This window comes from Globicephala melas, chromosome 4 (assembly GCF_963455315.2).
Source record: "Globicephala melas chromosome 4, mGloMel1.2, whole genome shotgun sequence".
Classification (NCBI taxonomy): domain Eukaryota; kingdom Metazoa; phylum Chordata; class Mammalia; order Artiodactyla; family Delphinidae; genus Globicephala; species Globicephala melas.
The window spans coordinates 87,767,221-87,782,347 of record NC_083317.1 but is presented as its reverse complement, the minus strand read 5'-3'; the positions used below and the strand labels follow the sequence as shown (position 1 = coordinate 87,782,347).

The 15,127-nt window shown below is 40.6% G+C and overlaps 1 protein-coding gene across 3 annotated transcripts in view; it reads left to right on the top strand.

The window, feature by feature from the left end:
- Positions 1-15,127, top strand: part of KCNMB2 (potassium calcium-activated channel subfamily M regulatory beta subunit 2) — a 252,881-nt gene that overhangs the window by 176,222 nt on the left and 61,532 nt on the right. Inside the window, exon 2 of one of the 3 annotated variants that reach the window (XM_060297603.1) lies at positions 3,683-3,978. The exons of the other annotated variants lie outside the window; for them this stretch is intronic. Coding sequence (XP_060153586.1) covers positions 3,954-3,978 — 25 coding nt within the window. The 5' untranslated portion in view covers positions 3,683-3,953. The remainder of the gene's footprint in view (positions 1-3,682; positions 3,979-15,127) is intronic. 3 annotated transcript variants of the gene reach the window in all.

Here is a 15,127-nt window from a genome sequence, read left to right as displayed (position 1 = left end):
ACCAATCATTAGAGAAATGCAAATCAAAACTACAGTGAGGGGCTTCCCTGGTGGTGCAGTGGTTGAGAGTACACCTGCCAATGCAGGGGACACGGGTTCGTGCCCTGGTCCGGGAAGATCCCACATGCCGCAGAGCGGCTGGGCCCGGGAGCCATGGCCGCTGAGCCTGCGCATCCGGAGACTGTGCTCCTCAACGGGAGAGGCCACAACAGTGAGAGGCCCATGTACAGCAAAAAAAAAAAAAAAAAAAAAAAACCTACAGTGAGGTATTACCTCACACCAGTCAGAATGCCCATCATCAAAAAATCTACAGAGAACAAACATATGGACACCAAGGAAAATGGCAGGGTGGGGTGGGGGGGTGATGGTGTGATGAATTGGGAGATTGGGATTGACATATATACACTAATATGTATAAAATGGATAACTAATAAGAACCTGCTATATACAAAAATAAATAAAATTCTAAAATTAAAAAAAAATCTACAAACAATAAATGCTGGAGAGGGTGTGGAGAAAAGGGAACACTCTTGCACTGTTGGTGGGAATGTAAATTGATACAGCCAATAAGGAGAACAGTATGGAGGTTCCTTAAAGAATTAAAAATAGAACTACCATATGACCCAGCAATCCCACTACTGAGCATATACCCTGAGGAAACCATAATTCAAAAAGAGTCATGCACCACAATGTTCATTGCAGCACTATTTACCGTAGCCAGGACATGGAAGCAACCTAAGTGTCCATCGACAGTTGAATAGGTAAAGAAGATATGGCACATATATACAATGGAATATTACTCAGCCATAAAAAGAAATGAAATTGAGTTATTTGTAGTGAGGTGGATGGACCTAGAGACTTTCATACAGAGTGAAGTAAGTCAGAAAGAGAAAAACAAATACTGTATGCTAACACATATATATGGAATCAAAAAAAAAAAATCGTTCTGAAGAACCTAGGGGCAGGACAGGAATAAAGACGCAGACGTAGAGAATGGACTTGAGGACACGGGGAGGGGGAAGGGTAAGCTGGGATGAAGTGAGAGAGTGGCATGGACATATATACACTACCAAATGTAAGATAGCTAGTGGGCAGCAGCCACATAGCACAGGGAGCGCAGCTCGGTACTTTGTGTCCACCTAGAGGGGTGGGATAGGGAGGGTGGGAGGGAGAAGCAAGAGGGAGGAGATATGGGGATATATGTGTATGTATAGCTGATTCACTTTGTTATACAGCAGAAACTAACACACCATTGTAAAGCAATTATACTCCAATAAAGATGTTTAAAAAAAAAAGAAAAGTAAAAAATGTAAAAAAAAAAAAAAAGAATAAGTTGGAAGCTTGGGGAGAGGAGTAATAGTAACAAAGTATTAAAAAAAAAAAAACTAACCAAGAATATTTACTATTTAAAATTAATTGACGTACTGGTACCAAACAACGATCTGTGATGCATGAATGTCCCTGCCCAGGTAATTATAAAAGAAGTCTGTAAAATGATGACAGAAAGGCTGTCTACCAGCTTCACTAAAGAATGGTAGGAGCTGAGATAAGACCAGGACCCAATTTATTCCCCTCCCCAAATCAGTTACCAAACATTGTTACAGTAGCATTACAGCAAAATTTAGCTCCACCTCTGCTCCCAAATCAGGCAGCCAATGGTTCTAAGCATGCATTTCAGAATGCAAGGGACTAAAACAGCTTTTCTTTATACTTTAATGAACTACTGCCTGAGAAGCTTCAGTTTAGGTCTCAAACTTCCTTCTCACAACTTTCTAGGAAATGTTTCTCCAGTCATTACCATACATTGTTAGTGGGGACAAAAATGAGACTAATGAATGACAAATTTAAAACTTGTCTATGATATAAAACATTCACTCAACAATCATTTGCTGCATAAATCCCATGTGCCAGGCATATTCTGGACACCTAAAAAGCAAATGTGACTATGATGTGGTCCCTGCCCTCAAGAAGTTACCAAAGTTGTGGTGGAAACAGAAAAAAATTACAATTTTATATGAAAAAAAGTACAATAGATTTATGTACAGTGGTTTAAGGGAGCTGCACATAAAGTGTGAGTTGAGGGTAATATAAGGAAGACAGCTTGGAGATGACAGGATTATTCAGGATTAGATTAAAATTCTTCTACTAAGTAGATCCTTGTCCCATGACTTTTGCCAGTGAAACCCAAGATATTCACATTGAAGAAGGCTGTGTAATATGAAATATCCATATTTGCTGACAAAACTGATAGTAAAAACTCCAGTAGGTGCCAGACAATGTTTATTGACTGAATGGCTACAAATTGGCAATAATATCTCCCCACCAAGAGATCAGAGGACACTGCAGTTTCTGTTGATGAGTAAACGTCAAACCACTGGCATTAACTCCTTCGTGTTAATCTCCTCTTCCCAACAACTCCTCCCCCTCCATCCAAGACAAAAACCTAGGAGTAATCCTGACAGTCTCACTCTCACTCTTTGTCTCTAATCCAATACCAAGTCTGCTCTCCAATTACACTCCCCCACCCCTTAGTCCCAGCCACCAGCACCACCAGCATTAAAACCTGTCCACATTCACTATTGGCCCTCCTCCATCAATCTATTCTACTTTTAAAACTCAGCAAACCTGATGTTTTCAAAATTCAAATCCAATCTTATTGCTCACTTGCTTAAAACTATTATTAACTCACCATTGCTTTCAGAATACTGTCCAAGGTCCTCAACATGGCCCCAAAGTCCTAAGTGACCTGGCAGCTTCAGGTTGTACCACATCCTTCATTGTTTTTGCACTGTAACCCACTAGTATTCTCTAACTTCTCCCAATAAGCCAAACTTCCTCCTGCCTCAGGGCCTTTGCACAACCTCTTTCCTCTGCCTAGAACTCGCCTATCCAAACCCAGCCCCATTTTAGACCTCAAGTCAAATTTCACTTCCTAAGAAAGGCTTTCTCTGGCTCTTCATAGTAGATTTGTCCTTCCTACCCCCTAATCCTTATCCCCTCCCTTATGCCCTCTCATACCTCTCAGTACTTTCCCTTCACTGGAATATAAACTCCTAAGGGCAGAGACTGTCTGTATGGTGCATCAATTACAGCTTCTAATTATACACTTTGTGATTATTTGACTAATATCTGTTCCCCCTCCTCACCAGACTGTAAGCATCATGAAGTCAGGGACCATATCTAGCCCATGGTATGCCGACAATAAATATTTACTGAACCCCTCTATCTCTCAACATATCAAAGGCGATGAAAGCCCATGACAAGTTCATATACACAATTTCCAGTGATCAATTGATATGTAGTTAGGAAAAAGTCATAACGTATATGGGGTATGTGTGAGGGGAGCCTCTTGATTGGAAAACTACCTTAGATAACAGAAAAAAGCGTGCATGCATGCATGCATGTTGGGAAAGGGGGTGCAGAAGAGCTGAGGGCCACCCACTTCTATAGCCTATGAGCTAATATGTGACTTTAGGATATGTCAATTTACCTCTCAGTCAGTTTCCTCATCTATAAAACTAGAAGTGAAAACACTTTCCTGCCCACCTCAAGTGACATGTTGAAGGAGAAGCTTCTATATCAAAGGAAAATGGCTCTACATAAGTAATATTTATTTTCACTGTTTAAATGTTTCAAAGAATTTGCCTCTGGGGACAACTCTAGATTTTTTTTTTCCTTGCAGAGCTAAATGAATTGTCTTGTTGGACAGTCTGGGTCTGACCAAAATTTCGGGTGAATCACCATGGCTGGTGGAAGCTCTCCATAGTGCAGGTGCCACTTCAAAGGACATTACCCTTTCCACGTCTTCAAGAATGATTGGTGAACACAGTTTCTGAAGGTGGAGAAGCTAAACCCTTCTGACCTCCAAACTGAGGCATCCTTTGGAAAGCAGAGTGTTATTGAAACAAAGTCAAAAGGAAGAAAATGTCCTTAAAAAGAAGTCACAAATTCAAATGCTTACGGGGCAGGCAGATGAAGGTGAGAGGCAGCCTGGGTGAGGGGCTAAAGACCCTATGGCACACTGGAGGTGAGGGGAATACATAAAATATTGTCCAAACTAAAGAGAGTGGACTGTTATCATTAATTATGCTAAAGAAATAGGCATCAACCAGGCTGTCCCAGGCAAACCAGGACATACGGTCACTTTGACTAGGCGGCATGACTGCTTGGCTCCAGTTAATGTGGAAACGCCAAACTACTATTGACAGCTATTCCCATTTTTCAAGAGAAATCAGGAAGTTGGGTTTTTTGTGTAAAATCTTCTGATTTTTAATGTTGACAACAATTTGTTTTTTAACACTGAGTATACCACACGAAACACATATTTAGGGAGCCAGCTAGCCGATGGCCTATGTCTGTAAGTATTTTCTTCATCATTATTCACCATCATCACCATCAGCAGGGTTATTTTTCTCCAAAGAGACAAGTGTCTGTATCACCTTCCACTGCAGAGAGAGAATCTTTGGTGAACACATTAATGAGCATGTATCTGCTAAGCACCTAGCAGCTGCCCAACAGGTGCTCTCACAAGTATTACCTCTCTTAAACTACCCAACATCGTGGGGGTAGGGATTCTTAACTATCCTCCACTTTACAGGAGACAAATCAGAAGTTCAATGTAACAAAATGATTTAATTTCCCAAACAGCAGACTAGGGATGCAAAGTCATCAATTCTTCACAAGTAACAAGTTTAGAGGAACTTAAAAGGGTAAGAAGCAGAAGGCAAGAAGAAAGAGTAGCATTAAAGCCAAAAAGAAAGGAGTGAGAAAGAAGTAATTTTGACTGTTGGGCATATAATGGGGTCTTAGTATCTTGCTGAATAAATGAATGAACATGTTTGTGAATTTTCGGTTGCGGTGTTGGCATCTGTCAAGTGAAAGAAAATGTATTCGAAGTTAGACCACCTGTATTTGAACATCACCTTCACTGTGCACTAGAATGTGAATTTTGGTAGATATTTAATATTTCTAACCTCAGTCCCTCACCTATAAAATGGACATAACATCTACTTAGAGGGCTGTTTTGAGAAATAATTGGAACATGTATGAAATAACTTGCACGGTGTATGGTACATAGAAAAACAACTCAATGGATGTTCCCTTCCTCCCAGTTCACTTGGGAGGAAGGGGAGATATCATTTGTTTTTCTTTTCCTATTGATTTTATTAGTTTTCTAAAAGCGCCTCTTACCTCGAAATGTATCTCTATCCAGTTCTTTTTTATTTACTTTCTTCCCCTTAACTGAATCTGGTTTGCCCCTAACAGGGCTTCCCTCTCTGCCTTTTTCCATGAGGGCTTTTTTGCCTCTGGACTGGAGGTGAAACGGGAGGAGGTTGATATTCTCCTGGATTCCCATTGCCGATTTCAGATGAAGAGTACACACCTTTCATTCACCTATGAGTCTGCAAGCCCTTCAAGAGCTAGACTGTATCCTCCTCCTGCTGGTCAGACACCCCAGCCTGGGGTGTGGGGGAAGAGTTTGGCTAACAGCGGACTATCAGTAGATGCGTGCTGAGTAACTGAACTGGCCGTACAAACTATCTAAATCCCTCTCTTGTAAATCCCAAAGATAAGCTAGATTTAGAGTTGTCCAGTAATTGTAGAGAAGTTCAACGTTACTGAGTGATTAATAAGCACCTGTCCAGTTCTTAAGATTATTATGTGGAAGAATAGACATAAGTTTTAACAAATTCGTCTTTCTCAATTATTGTACATGCACTGATTTATGGATATAATGGGTATAAAGAGTCTAACCAACTGTTAATATCCAACATAAAAATATATTTGGTTAAGGAATAATGGCATTGAAGGTCATAGAACACCTTATAAAGGCAGTTTCACTGTCAGTATGTACTTCATGGAGTATAGCCATTAAAACTACTCTGCAGTGAATGATGAGGGAAATCAGTTACAGTAATTTAGGAAGATTCAAATGCTACACACATTCATAAAACCTCTAATGGAATAGCACACTCTTCCAACAAGGCAGGGGTCGTTATCAGAAGGGTTCTGCACCTGCACACCCAGGTCTCAGCTACGGTAGAATTGCTCCAATCTGATGCACATTCCATGTTTGTAGAGTCAAGACAGTGGCAAAGCAAATAATGACAGCGAATGCTCCTCAAAATTTACTCCCATTTGGCCCCTAACACATCACTACCCAACCCATGGGAATAATGATCATTTTTCGGTCAAGGTGAAAATGAAAGCAAAATTGTAAATGGCTGCTTTGTTTAGATTCTCTGAGATGGGGGCAGAGATACCACTAAAGGCCCATTAAGGCAGGTCTGTCACGAGCATGATTAACATCTCTCAGCTGATAACTGAGGCTTGTTCTCTGTGCCTCCCTGCACAGAAACAAGGCTGTCGATGAAAAGCCCTTGTCAGTGGAGAAAATATGAGCATGACGGAGACTGCCAAAAATATTCCCAAAGTGATACAGGAAGTAAAGCGTACCTGTGGTACTAAGCATATGGCTGGGGATGAGAGAATCCCTGAAAGAGTTTTGAGTTGATGGCCACACACACTTTGCCATATTTTTTTCAGTATGGCTGTGGGGCGCCATTTCCCATCACTGTGCTCTGGGATATGCTGGCTGAGAGGTATCCAACCCCCGACCTGACAGAGGGGGCTGGGCAGTTAGGAGGAACACACCGGGCCTTGTGCAGGTGTGTCTCACAGACCTGTGTGGTGTTCAGGGCAGGGTAAACTGCATGATTTTTGGAATCTGGGGCTCTTATAGGAAACAGCATATCAAGGGAATACTAGGACCGAGCCTGGTCTGCAAAACAAGTGGGATTCCTAAAGTTAAGAGAAGAAAAATCTTCAGGCATGACCACTGTGTGCTCCATAGCAGTGCAGCAGGGTGTACAGAAAGGGGGTCCGGGGGCCTGGGGCCATAGCAGGCACAGTGTTCTCCCTCTCAGCATAAGCCTCTCCCCAAAGTTCCAGCCCCTACTAAGAAGTTACAACTGTCTAAATACATTAGGATAATAAACCAACTCTAGAAATTATAAGCATAAATTTATGTTTCTGAGTTTTTATCAAGATAAAGACAAACCAAAAAAATATGATGGTAATCCTTCACAGCCACATCAGTTTATCAGATGCTATCTAGCCCCCCACCTCCACCCAACACTCCCTCCCCATCTCCTCTTTATAGCTCCATTCTCCAAGGTTACAGAGGCTCAGAAACTCTCAGAGCAGCAGAGCTTTCTCATCTTCTGAAATTTCCCCAAGAAAAAGCAAACATAGACTCTCAAGTGCTACCACAAGTGACAGGAATCCCTAGGCTCCTGCTGTGTTGACAAAATTCTGCAGGAGCAAATGGACCTGGTCAGAAAGAGTCCTGGTTACTGTAATTCTTTAATAGTAACATTTTCCAATCACGGCATCACAGCGATAACCAAGTTCCTCTGACAGGAGAGCATTCTGATAGCAAACCGTTTCAGCCACCCTGGGGGTGGGGAGGGAGAAACAAACACAAAAGCCTGCACAGCAATACAGCCTGAAAGGTTGAGTTTTCATTTACTTCTACCTCTGGAGCTCACGGCACTATAAGCTCCAGCATTAAATTTTAAGCATTTAATGCCGTAGGATCAAGGAGAAGCCGTGATTGGAAAATGGGAACCACTGGTCTTGCAGTGAATTTTCAGCAAGGAAAAGAGGGGCATTGCTTGAAGAGAATGCAACATTGCTTGAAGAGAATTGCTCTTCTGCATTGCTTGAAGAGAATGCAACATTGATCAGGATGAAAAGCATCTATTTCTGGAGATTTGTGAAATGATATCATTAACCGATTATAGTTTAGAGTGTATAGACATGTGACCCTCAAGAAGGTCAATACTCACTAGAATATGATTTGCTGTAATGACAGAAGCCAAATCTTATTTTAACTACCAGCAGAGATGGAAAGAGACTGGGATCTCTTTGAAATTACGATGGTTAGAATGAAATACACTTAATATAGCAAGTTAATAACACAGTATTTCACATTAAATGAAGCTATAATAGGCCTTTTATAGTTAGGAATTGTGCCTGATAAATTATTGACATGTCAAATATAGAATAATGACCTTAAATGTCTTTTTTGCTCTCTTAGTCTTTCAAGTAAAAGCAATCTGAACCACTTAGTTTTGTGACTATAATACAAATTTTTGGTTTTCTAGCAGAAGGTCCTTTTCTATAACTGTATAGACTGGTGCATGAAGAATTAGTCTTTGAAAGAACAAGAATACTGACATCAATTACTAGAAGAAAGTAATGGTACTTTATATTTCTTCAGTGTTTCACAGTTTTTCACTCATTTATTCAATGAGTATTTCAGGAGCTCTTACTATGTGCTATGCTAAATGTTAGGTGGATGGTGGTGACCGAAACAAACTCATCTTTATTTCCATGGAACAAAAACCTTTCACACATCCTAGAGAAAAAGACGGAGCAAGAGTTGATACCCCTTGGCTCAGTCTCATCAACTCCTCTTTTTTGTTGTTATGCTTGGAACAGAGGGTCACTGGAGCCCTCTTATGAAAGGGGCTACATCCTGGAAGGACACACAAGGATTCTGTGGGATCCCAAGAACAGGAACAGGCACAGTCAGGCTTCCTAGGACCTATAATTGGACCCAGGGCAACCATAAATCTCCACAGGCTTATTTTGCTCTTCTTTTATACCAGGTGTCAGCTACCTCTAGGACTCAGCCACTCTCTGCTGCTCTGCTCTGCTCTCCTCTTGGAACACGTCAATCATGGAGAGGCAGTAATCAACAAGCCCAAAAGCCCAGGTTTAAATGCCAGCTATGCTACTTACTAGCTGTGTGACAGTGAAGATATTAATTAACCTCTCTGTGCCTTAGTTTCCTCATCTGTAAAGTGGAGATATTAATAGAACCTACCTCATAAAGTTGTTGAAGTGTTCATGACATACATCACATAAAGCACTTGGTATAGTGCTTCTCATTCAATAAAATTGTGACCACAAACACTGACATAGGATTTAGTGAAGTGCCAAGCACTGTTTTAAGGGTTTTCTACATGTTAATTTATGTAATCCTCACAACAACACTATGGTGAAAATACTACTATTATCTTCATTTCACTGACAAGAAACCAGAGCCTTAGAGAAGTTAAATAAATTGCTGAAGATCACACAACTGACAAGAATCCACATCTATTTCACTCCAAAACCTGGGGTCTTAATGACTGTGCTAGCATAATAACTGGCTGAGTCTTCTCCTTGAATCTATAAATTTTTTCTCCATCTCAATGTTGCTTGATTGAAGTGCTCCTAACTTCTGCTCACCATGACTTCTCTTGGCCCTGATTCTACCTCAGGGCTCTAGTCTATATTTCCTCTTTCAAATCCCAGCTCATCTTTTCATGACAAATCCCCTCAAGGTTTGCTAAACCACCCTCTGTCAGTGTCTACCCTAGTCCAGTTTGCTCTGAATGTAGGCAATGAGGTTACTTGGTTCAAACAGGACCAGATGGGCATGGCAGACAATAGGACTGACATTTCTAATGTACCCATTCTGTGGATACAATAATAAAGGTTTTTAAAAGTCTGGTAACTAACCCAAGTTAGTCTGTTGTCTCCAGAAGTAGGACTCCAGTCTGGGATTTTTTGACTCCAAGACCAGTGAACCTTCCATAATTCCTCTGGGACATTTCTCTCTGTGTCTATGGAGGCCTAATTCTGCCTAGCTAGGAGCCATCACTTTACTCAAAAATGACTACAGCCAAAATTATACTCAAAAATAGCAAGTAAAAATCAGAAAAAAATGACAAATATTTCAGCTATTTCCATATCCCGGAGCTTAGTCCACTGTAAAAGTACATCGTTCACCTAATACAATAAATTCTCTTTAGTATAAACATTTGCTCTTTTTCCCTCCTGATTCCTAAATCAAGATTTCCTGCTTAGGTACTAAGCAGAGAGCAACTTTTTATAGCTCTATCAACAAACAATTCTTGTCCACTCAAACATTGCCAGATGCCATTTTGGGGAGGGTAGGGGAGCTTGGGGGATACTAAGAATCCCAGAATAATCTGCACAAATTCAAATTTTAGAAAATAAAAATGATGGCTTATGAGTGGGAGTAGGGAGTTTGGCAGTGTGGGGTACAATCTGTTTTCCCACTCCTAAGTAAAGAGTTTGTTTATGCTAATTGATTCTCCATCAGGAGACTGGACTTTAGTCTATACACTTTCTCCCAGGCCTGAAATATTCTGAATGTTATGCTTTCAACAGTTTTGGATTAATGTCTGCTAACAGAAGCTAGCTATTAAAACTGAGAATGGAGCAACATAGTTGAAGTTACCTTGGAACATAAAACTATTCCTTAACTATCCTGAGGCCTTGTGTCTTTGTGACATCATGTCCATTATGTTGAAATATCGACTGAGACTTGTCCTCTGCTAGGAGAGGCGAGACAAGTGCTCATACTTAAGAAACTCAAGAAACCTATCTCTTGCGGACAAGTAATAATGATTGCAACAAACCAAGAAGGCCTCAGTTTAACCAACAAATGGATCCTCATGATCTCAAGGATAACAAGAACTGTATTAATGACTTTCCTAATGGTGGAACCCTGTTTATCAAATTACCACAGGGGCAGTGTGGTCTAATGAAAAAAGCATGGCCCCCGAGAGTCTGACAAACCTGAGTTCAAATCCTTCCTCTGGCATGGTTTCTTTCTGACTTAGTTTCCCTTTCTGAGTTTTAGTTTCTTCACCTGTAACAATGGGGATCTTGTCCTAAGAATGCATATATTAGAATGCCTACATAGAAAAAGAAAATAAATAAAGGTTATTTCTTTCCTTCCTTCCCTCATAAGAAACTCCTTATAAGACAAATTTCCACTACAACAGGGCAAATTTGGCATCATTATATCTGATCTCAAATTTGTAATACCTAGAACAGAGCAATAAGAAACTTGTCCTAAGAGAATTTCTACAATAACAGTTCCAAACCAGCTTACTCAAAAGCTGGTTACAACTTTCCCTTGAAACCTCCTATATTTTCAATAAGGTTAATGAGAATGTTTCTAAACAACTATCTGCTAGTTGAGAGTGAAAACATCATCTAGATACTGTTCTGTACCATCTGGTCATTTTGTACCCAGCACACTCACCTCTCACACCTCAGAACAGTGCTGGGGAGGGAGGAGGCTAAAGTCTTTGAAGATCTGATGCTGGAATTCACTAAAATTTTTATAATTCACATCCAGGAAATGCTTAAAGCCATAACTTGGGTAATTAACTAACTTGGCATCGCTCAAAGTTCTGAGTATGGAGAATTAATTAAAAGCAGTATTTCAAGTGTTTGCAAGGGGTAAATTGGGGTGAAATTGTGACAGCTGAATTGAACAGATTGGAATGTAGATGTGTCAGGGCAGAGGTGTCTGAGAATTTTTAACATCTGGAAAGCTGATTAAATTTATTATCTCAGCATTTTCTTCTGCCTTTAATTAGGTAATGACACCCAGAGTAACTATGTAAGACTGCAGAGAGGGGCTCTCTCCCACCAGCGTGGATGTGAAAATCACAGGAGGACTATAGCAGACCTCCTTCTGAATTCAACATGGGTCTTTAAGAGGCAATGACTCTTAGTCCCAAGACATGTGTTTTAAGAAGGGTAAGCTGTGACAAAGCGAGAGAGAAGCATGGACATATATACACTACCAAACGTAAGGTAGATAGCTAGTGGGAAGCAGCCGCATAGCACAGGGAGATCAGCTCTGTGCTTTGTGACCGCCTGGAGGGGTGGGATAGGGAGGGTGGGAGGGAGGGAGACGCAAGAGATATGGGAACATATGTATATGTATAACTGATTCACTTTGTTATAAAGCAGAAACTAACACACCATTTTAGAGCAATTATACTCCAATAAAGATGTAAAAAACTAAACTAAACTAAAAAAGTGTCCAAATAACATTAGCTGTTAAACTCTTAAATGCCAGCCAATCAACAAACATGCCTCAGAGACCTAGTATTGTTGGGCATGGAGGCAGGGACACAAAGAGCAGATCAGACATATTCTTACGAAAGGATAAGTAGGAAGACATAATCTGCACTAAACTGGTAGCGAGAGATACATCCATTAAATACTTTTAGAGCCCAGAGGTGGGTAGTCTTACTCATTGCTGAGGAAGTCACTTGGAAATGAGGTCAAATGGGAATTAAAATAATCCACTCACTTTGCCATTAAGATCTCAGGGTCTTATTAGTCAATGACCTTGGCCCCCAAAAGAAAAAAAAAGGTTTGGAAAATAGGACATGGTGATATAGGGATCTTGAGAAGGAAAGGAAAAGGAGATAGAGTTTTGGTATTGTTTTTTCCAAAAAAGAACATGTGGTAGGTGATTATGTTATAATCTCATGGCATTATGTCAGTCTGTGGCAGCCATCTACAAAAGACACACTTCTCAGTCAACTCAGTTTTAAACTTTCCACTGATGGGGGCAATAGAATGACCTGTTAGCCATTCCAGTCTGAAGGGGAAATCCAACAGCACCTTATTCCTGGGCCTTGCACATGAAGGAGTTTAGTTGCAAACTTTGCCCCCATCGGCTCTGATTTGGGTTTCAGGAGTCACTGTGGAGGCTCTCCTCGTCATCCAGCACACACTGCCTAGATGGACGCAGCTAGACTTTAGGGTCCGGTTCTCCAGTGAGAATCCTGACTTCACACTGCTCTTCAGACGGTGGGAATTTATGGGTCTCCTGCTTGGCAGAGCCTCATTAGGTAATGAGAGAGGGAGCAGTCCTAAAGAGATGAATAGTAATTCCCCAGTGTAACTTCCTCCTCCACTCCAGCAGACAAATTAATTCCCTGCCTCATGTAATGCTCATGTTCTTTTAAACTCTGGCTGCACCACCATGGCACTGTCGTCTCAATGGATCTATTGGTACTTGTTATTTTAGGGAGGAGTAGACCCATCTGCTTCAGGATAGAAAAGCATTACCAGCTATGCTGCCTAGAAGCCCAGGCTAGTTTTGCATGACTCGTTTGGACAACTCATGTAATAAATGGTTTGTACTTTTTTGCCTACCAGGAGCATGGAGGCCATTCACTTATTCCCCAGTCAATGTGCCAACAAATATTTATTCATTGTCTACTATGCTTCAGGCACGGTAGGTACTCTACAAGAGTAAGGTTTCTTCTATGTCACAGGAAGACCAAAGCAAGGGGATACAAAGAATTAGTTTACAGACAAATAGATATAATAATAATAATAATCTCTTCAAAATGAAAAGCATTTACAAGGTACTATTAAATAGGTTATTTGCTCTAGATTAACTGGAGACACGATAAAGGTACCTGAAGGTACTATAGGAAAGAGAGGAAGAGGAATGTTCTTTTGGAGAGTATTCTAGAATTAAACTGCACATGTGTTTTATTGTGGGAGACAATAAGTCCCTGAGACTGGATCACTCAGGCCAAGTCTAAGTCACATAAACTGATGTGCCACGGAGTTCAACCATAAAGCTAACCAGTCGTTACCTCTATTGAGCTTGTACTGTGTATCCAGTGCTTTGCAGATGTTACTTCTCTTAGCCCTCACTGGAAGTAGGAATCAGAGTTAATAGCTTTCTCTTGGTCCCCTACACGAGCATATTAACTAGTAGAAGCAAATTTAAATTCAACTAAAGCCCCAAATATATAAGCTAGCTCATATTGTAACTTTGCCAAAAGCCTACAGTCTTTATGGGGAGATGAGACCTACACACTTAGAAAACTAAAAATACAGGACAACTATGCTAAGGTGGTACGTAGCTTCAGAGGTGAATTTGTTCTTTTAAAGTTCAAGAGTTTTCCAGTGTATTATGGAAAAGGCATATTTACCACCCTTCAACATAAAACAAAATAAGGGTCAGAGGAGAACTATAAACATAGAGTGTTGTAAATAGCAAAGAATTCTAGTTTGGGGTAACCAGGAAAGGACATTTGAGCTTGCCTTGAAGAAAATCAAACATTTTAACAGGTGGAGAAGGAAAGGAATTTTTTCCAAGAAGGCAGGGCATGTGTCCTGGGGACATGGGAGCATATGATCCATTTCAGGAATAACAAGTAGCTCAGTGTGGCTACAGTGTAGCGGATTAATAAGGAAGTATGATGGCAGATGATATCCAAAGAACAGGTTGGGGCTCAATTGTGGAATGCATTGACCACCATGCTAAGAAGTTTATGGTCAACCTTGGAGGCAGTTGGGTGCTATTAATGACTTTCAACAGGAAGGGATATTATCAGATGTGCATTTTATAAACGTAAGTTAGAGAATGGAAAACTGGAGGAAAGACTGGAGAAAATACAGATCATAGGCTAGCATGTCAGTTAGGAACCTATTACAGTGGTGTAATCTGAGATACTAAAGTTAATAGAGTAGAAGGGAGGGGATACCTTTGAGAAGCACTTAATGGGCAAGATTTAACCACAAAGTGAAGAAGAAGAGAAACTGAACATGAGGCTGTGTTGTCTAGCTTAGGTACTAGACAGAGTATAATGAGAGTAAAGGTAAAGTTAGTGAAGAGTCAGTTTGAGATACAAAAGGTAACAGGTACATAGTCTTTTGGGGAAGAGATCACTGTGGGCTGAGCTAGCAATCAGAAGTCACCCAGAATTGGCCTAAATGGCATGACCCCATGAATGAGGGCAAGAAATCAGGGACTTTTTTTCTAGTTCTCCTACAGCTGAACTTGCATTTTATACTAAGTTTGATCAACTCTGGTCAGGTGCTTGCTCCCTATCTGTTACTGAACTCTAACAACAAAAGTAGAATGCTGAGATTTCTTTCCCCTGAAATGCTGAAGAGTGTCAATTGTAATCCTGTACTAATAGTTATGTCTGTAGCAAAAACAGTACTAATGACTTAAACTTGTAAAGTGCTTTACACATTTAAAATATTCTAACATTCGTCACTCATTCATTCAACAGCCAACCACGGGAAGTGACTGTGAGGATTAAGAATATGTGCTCTGGAGTTAGGCTGCCTGTGTTAGGCTCTGCCACACACTCACTGTGTGACCCTAGGCAGGTTACTTAACTCCTCTGTGCCATTTTCTCATCTCATCTATAAATGTGTATAATAGTAATGCTGTGATGATGACTGAGTGAGTTAACTCATGTAA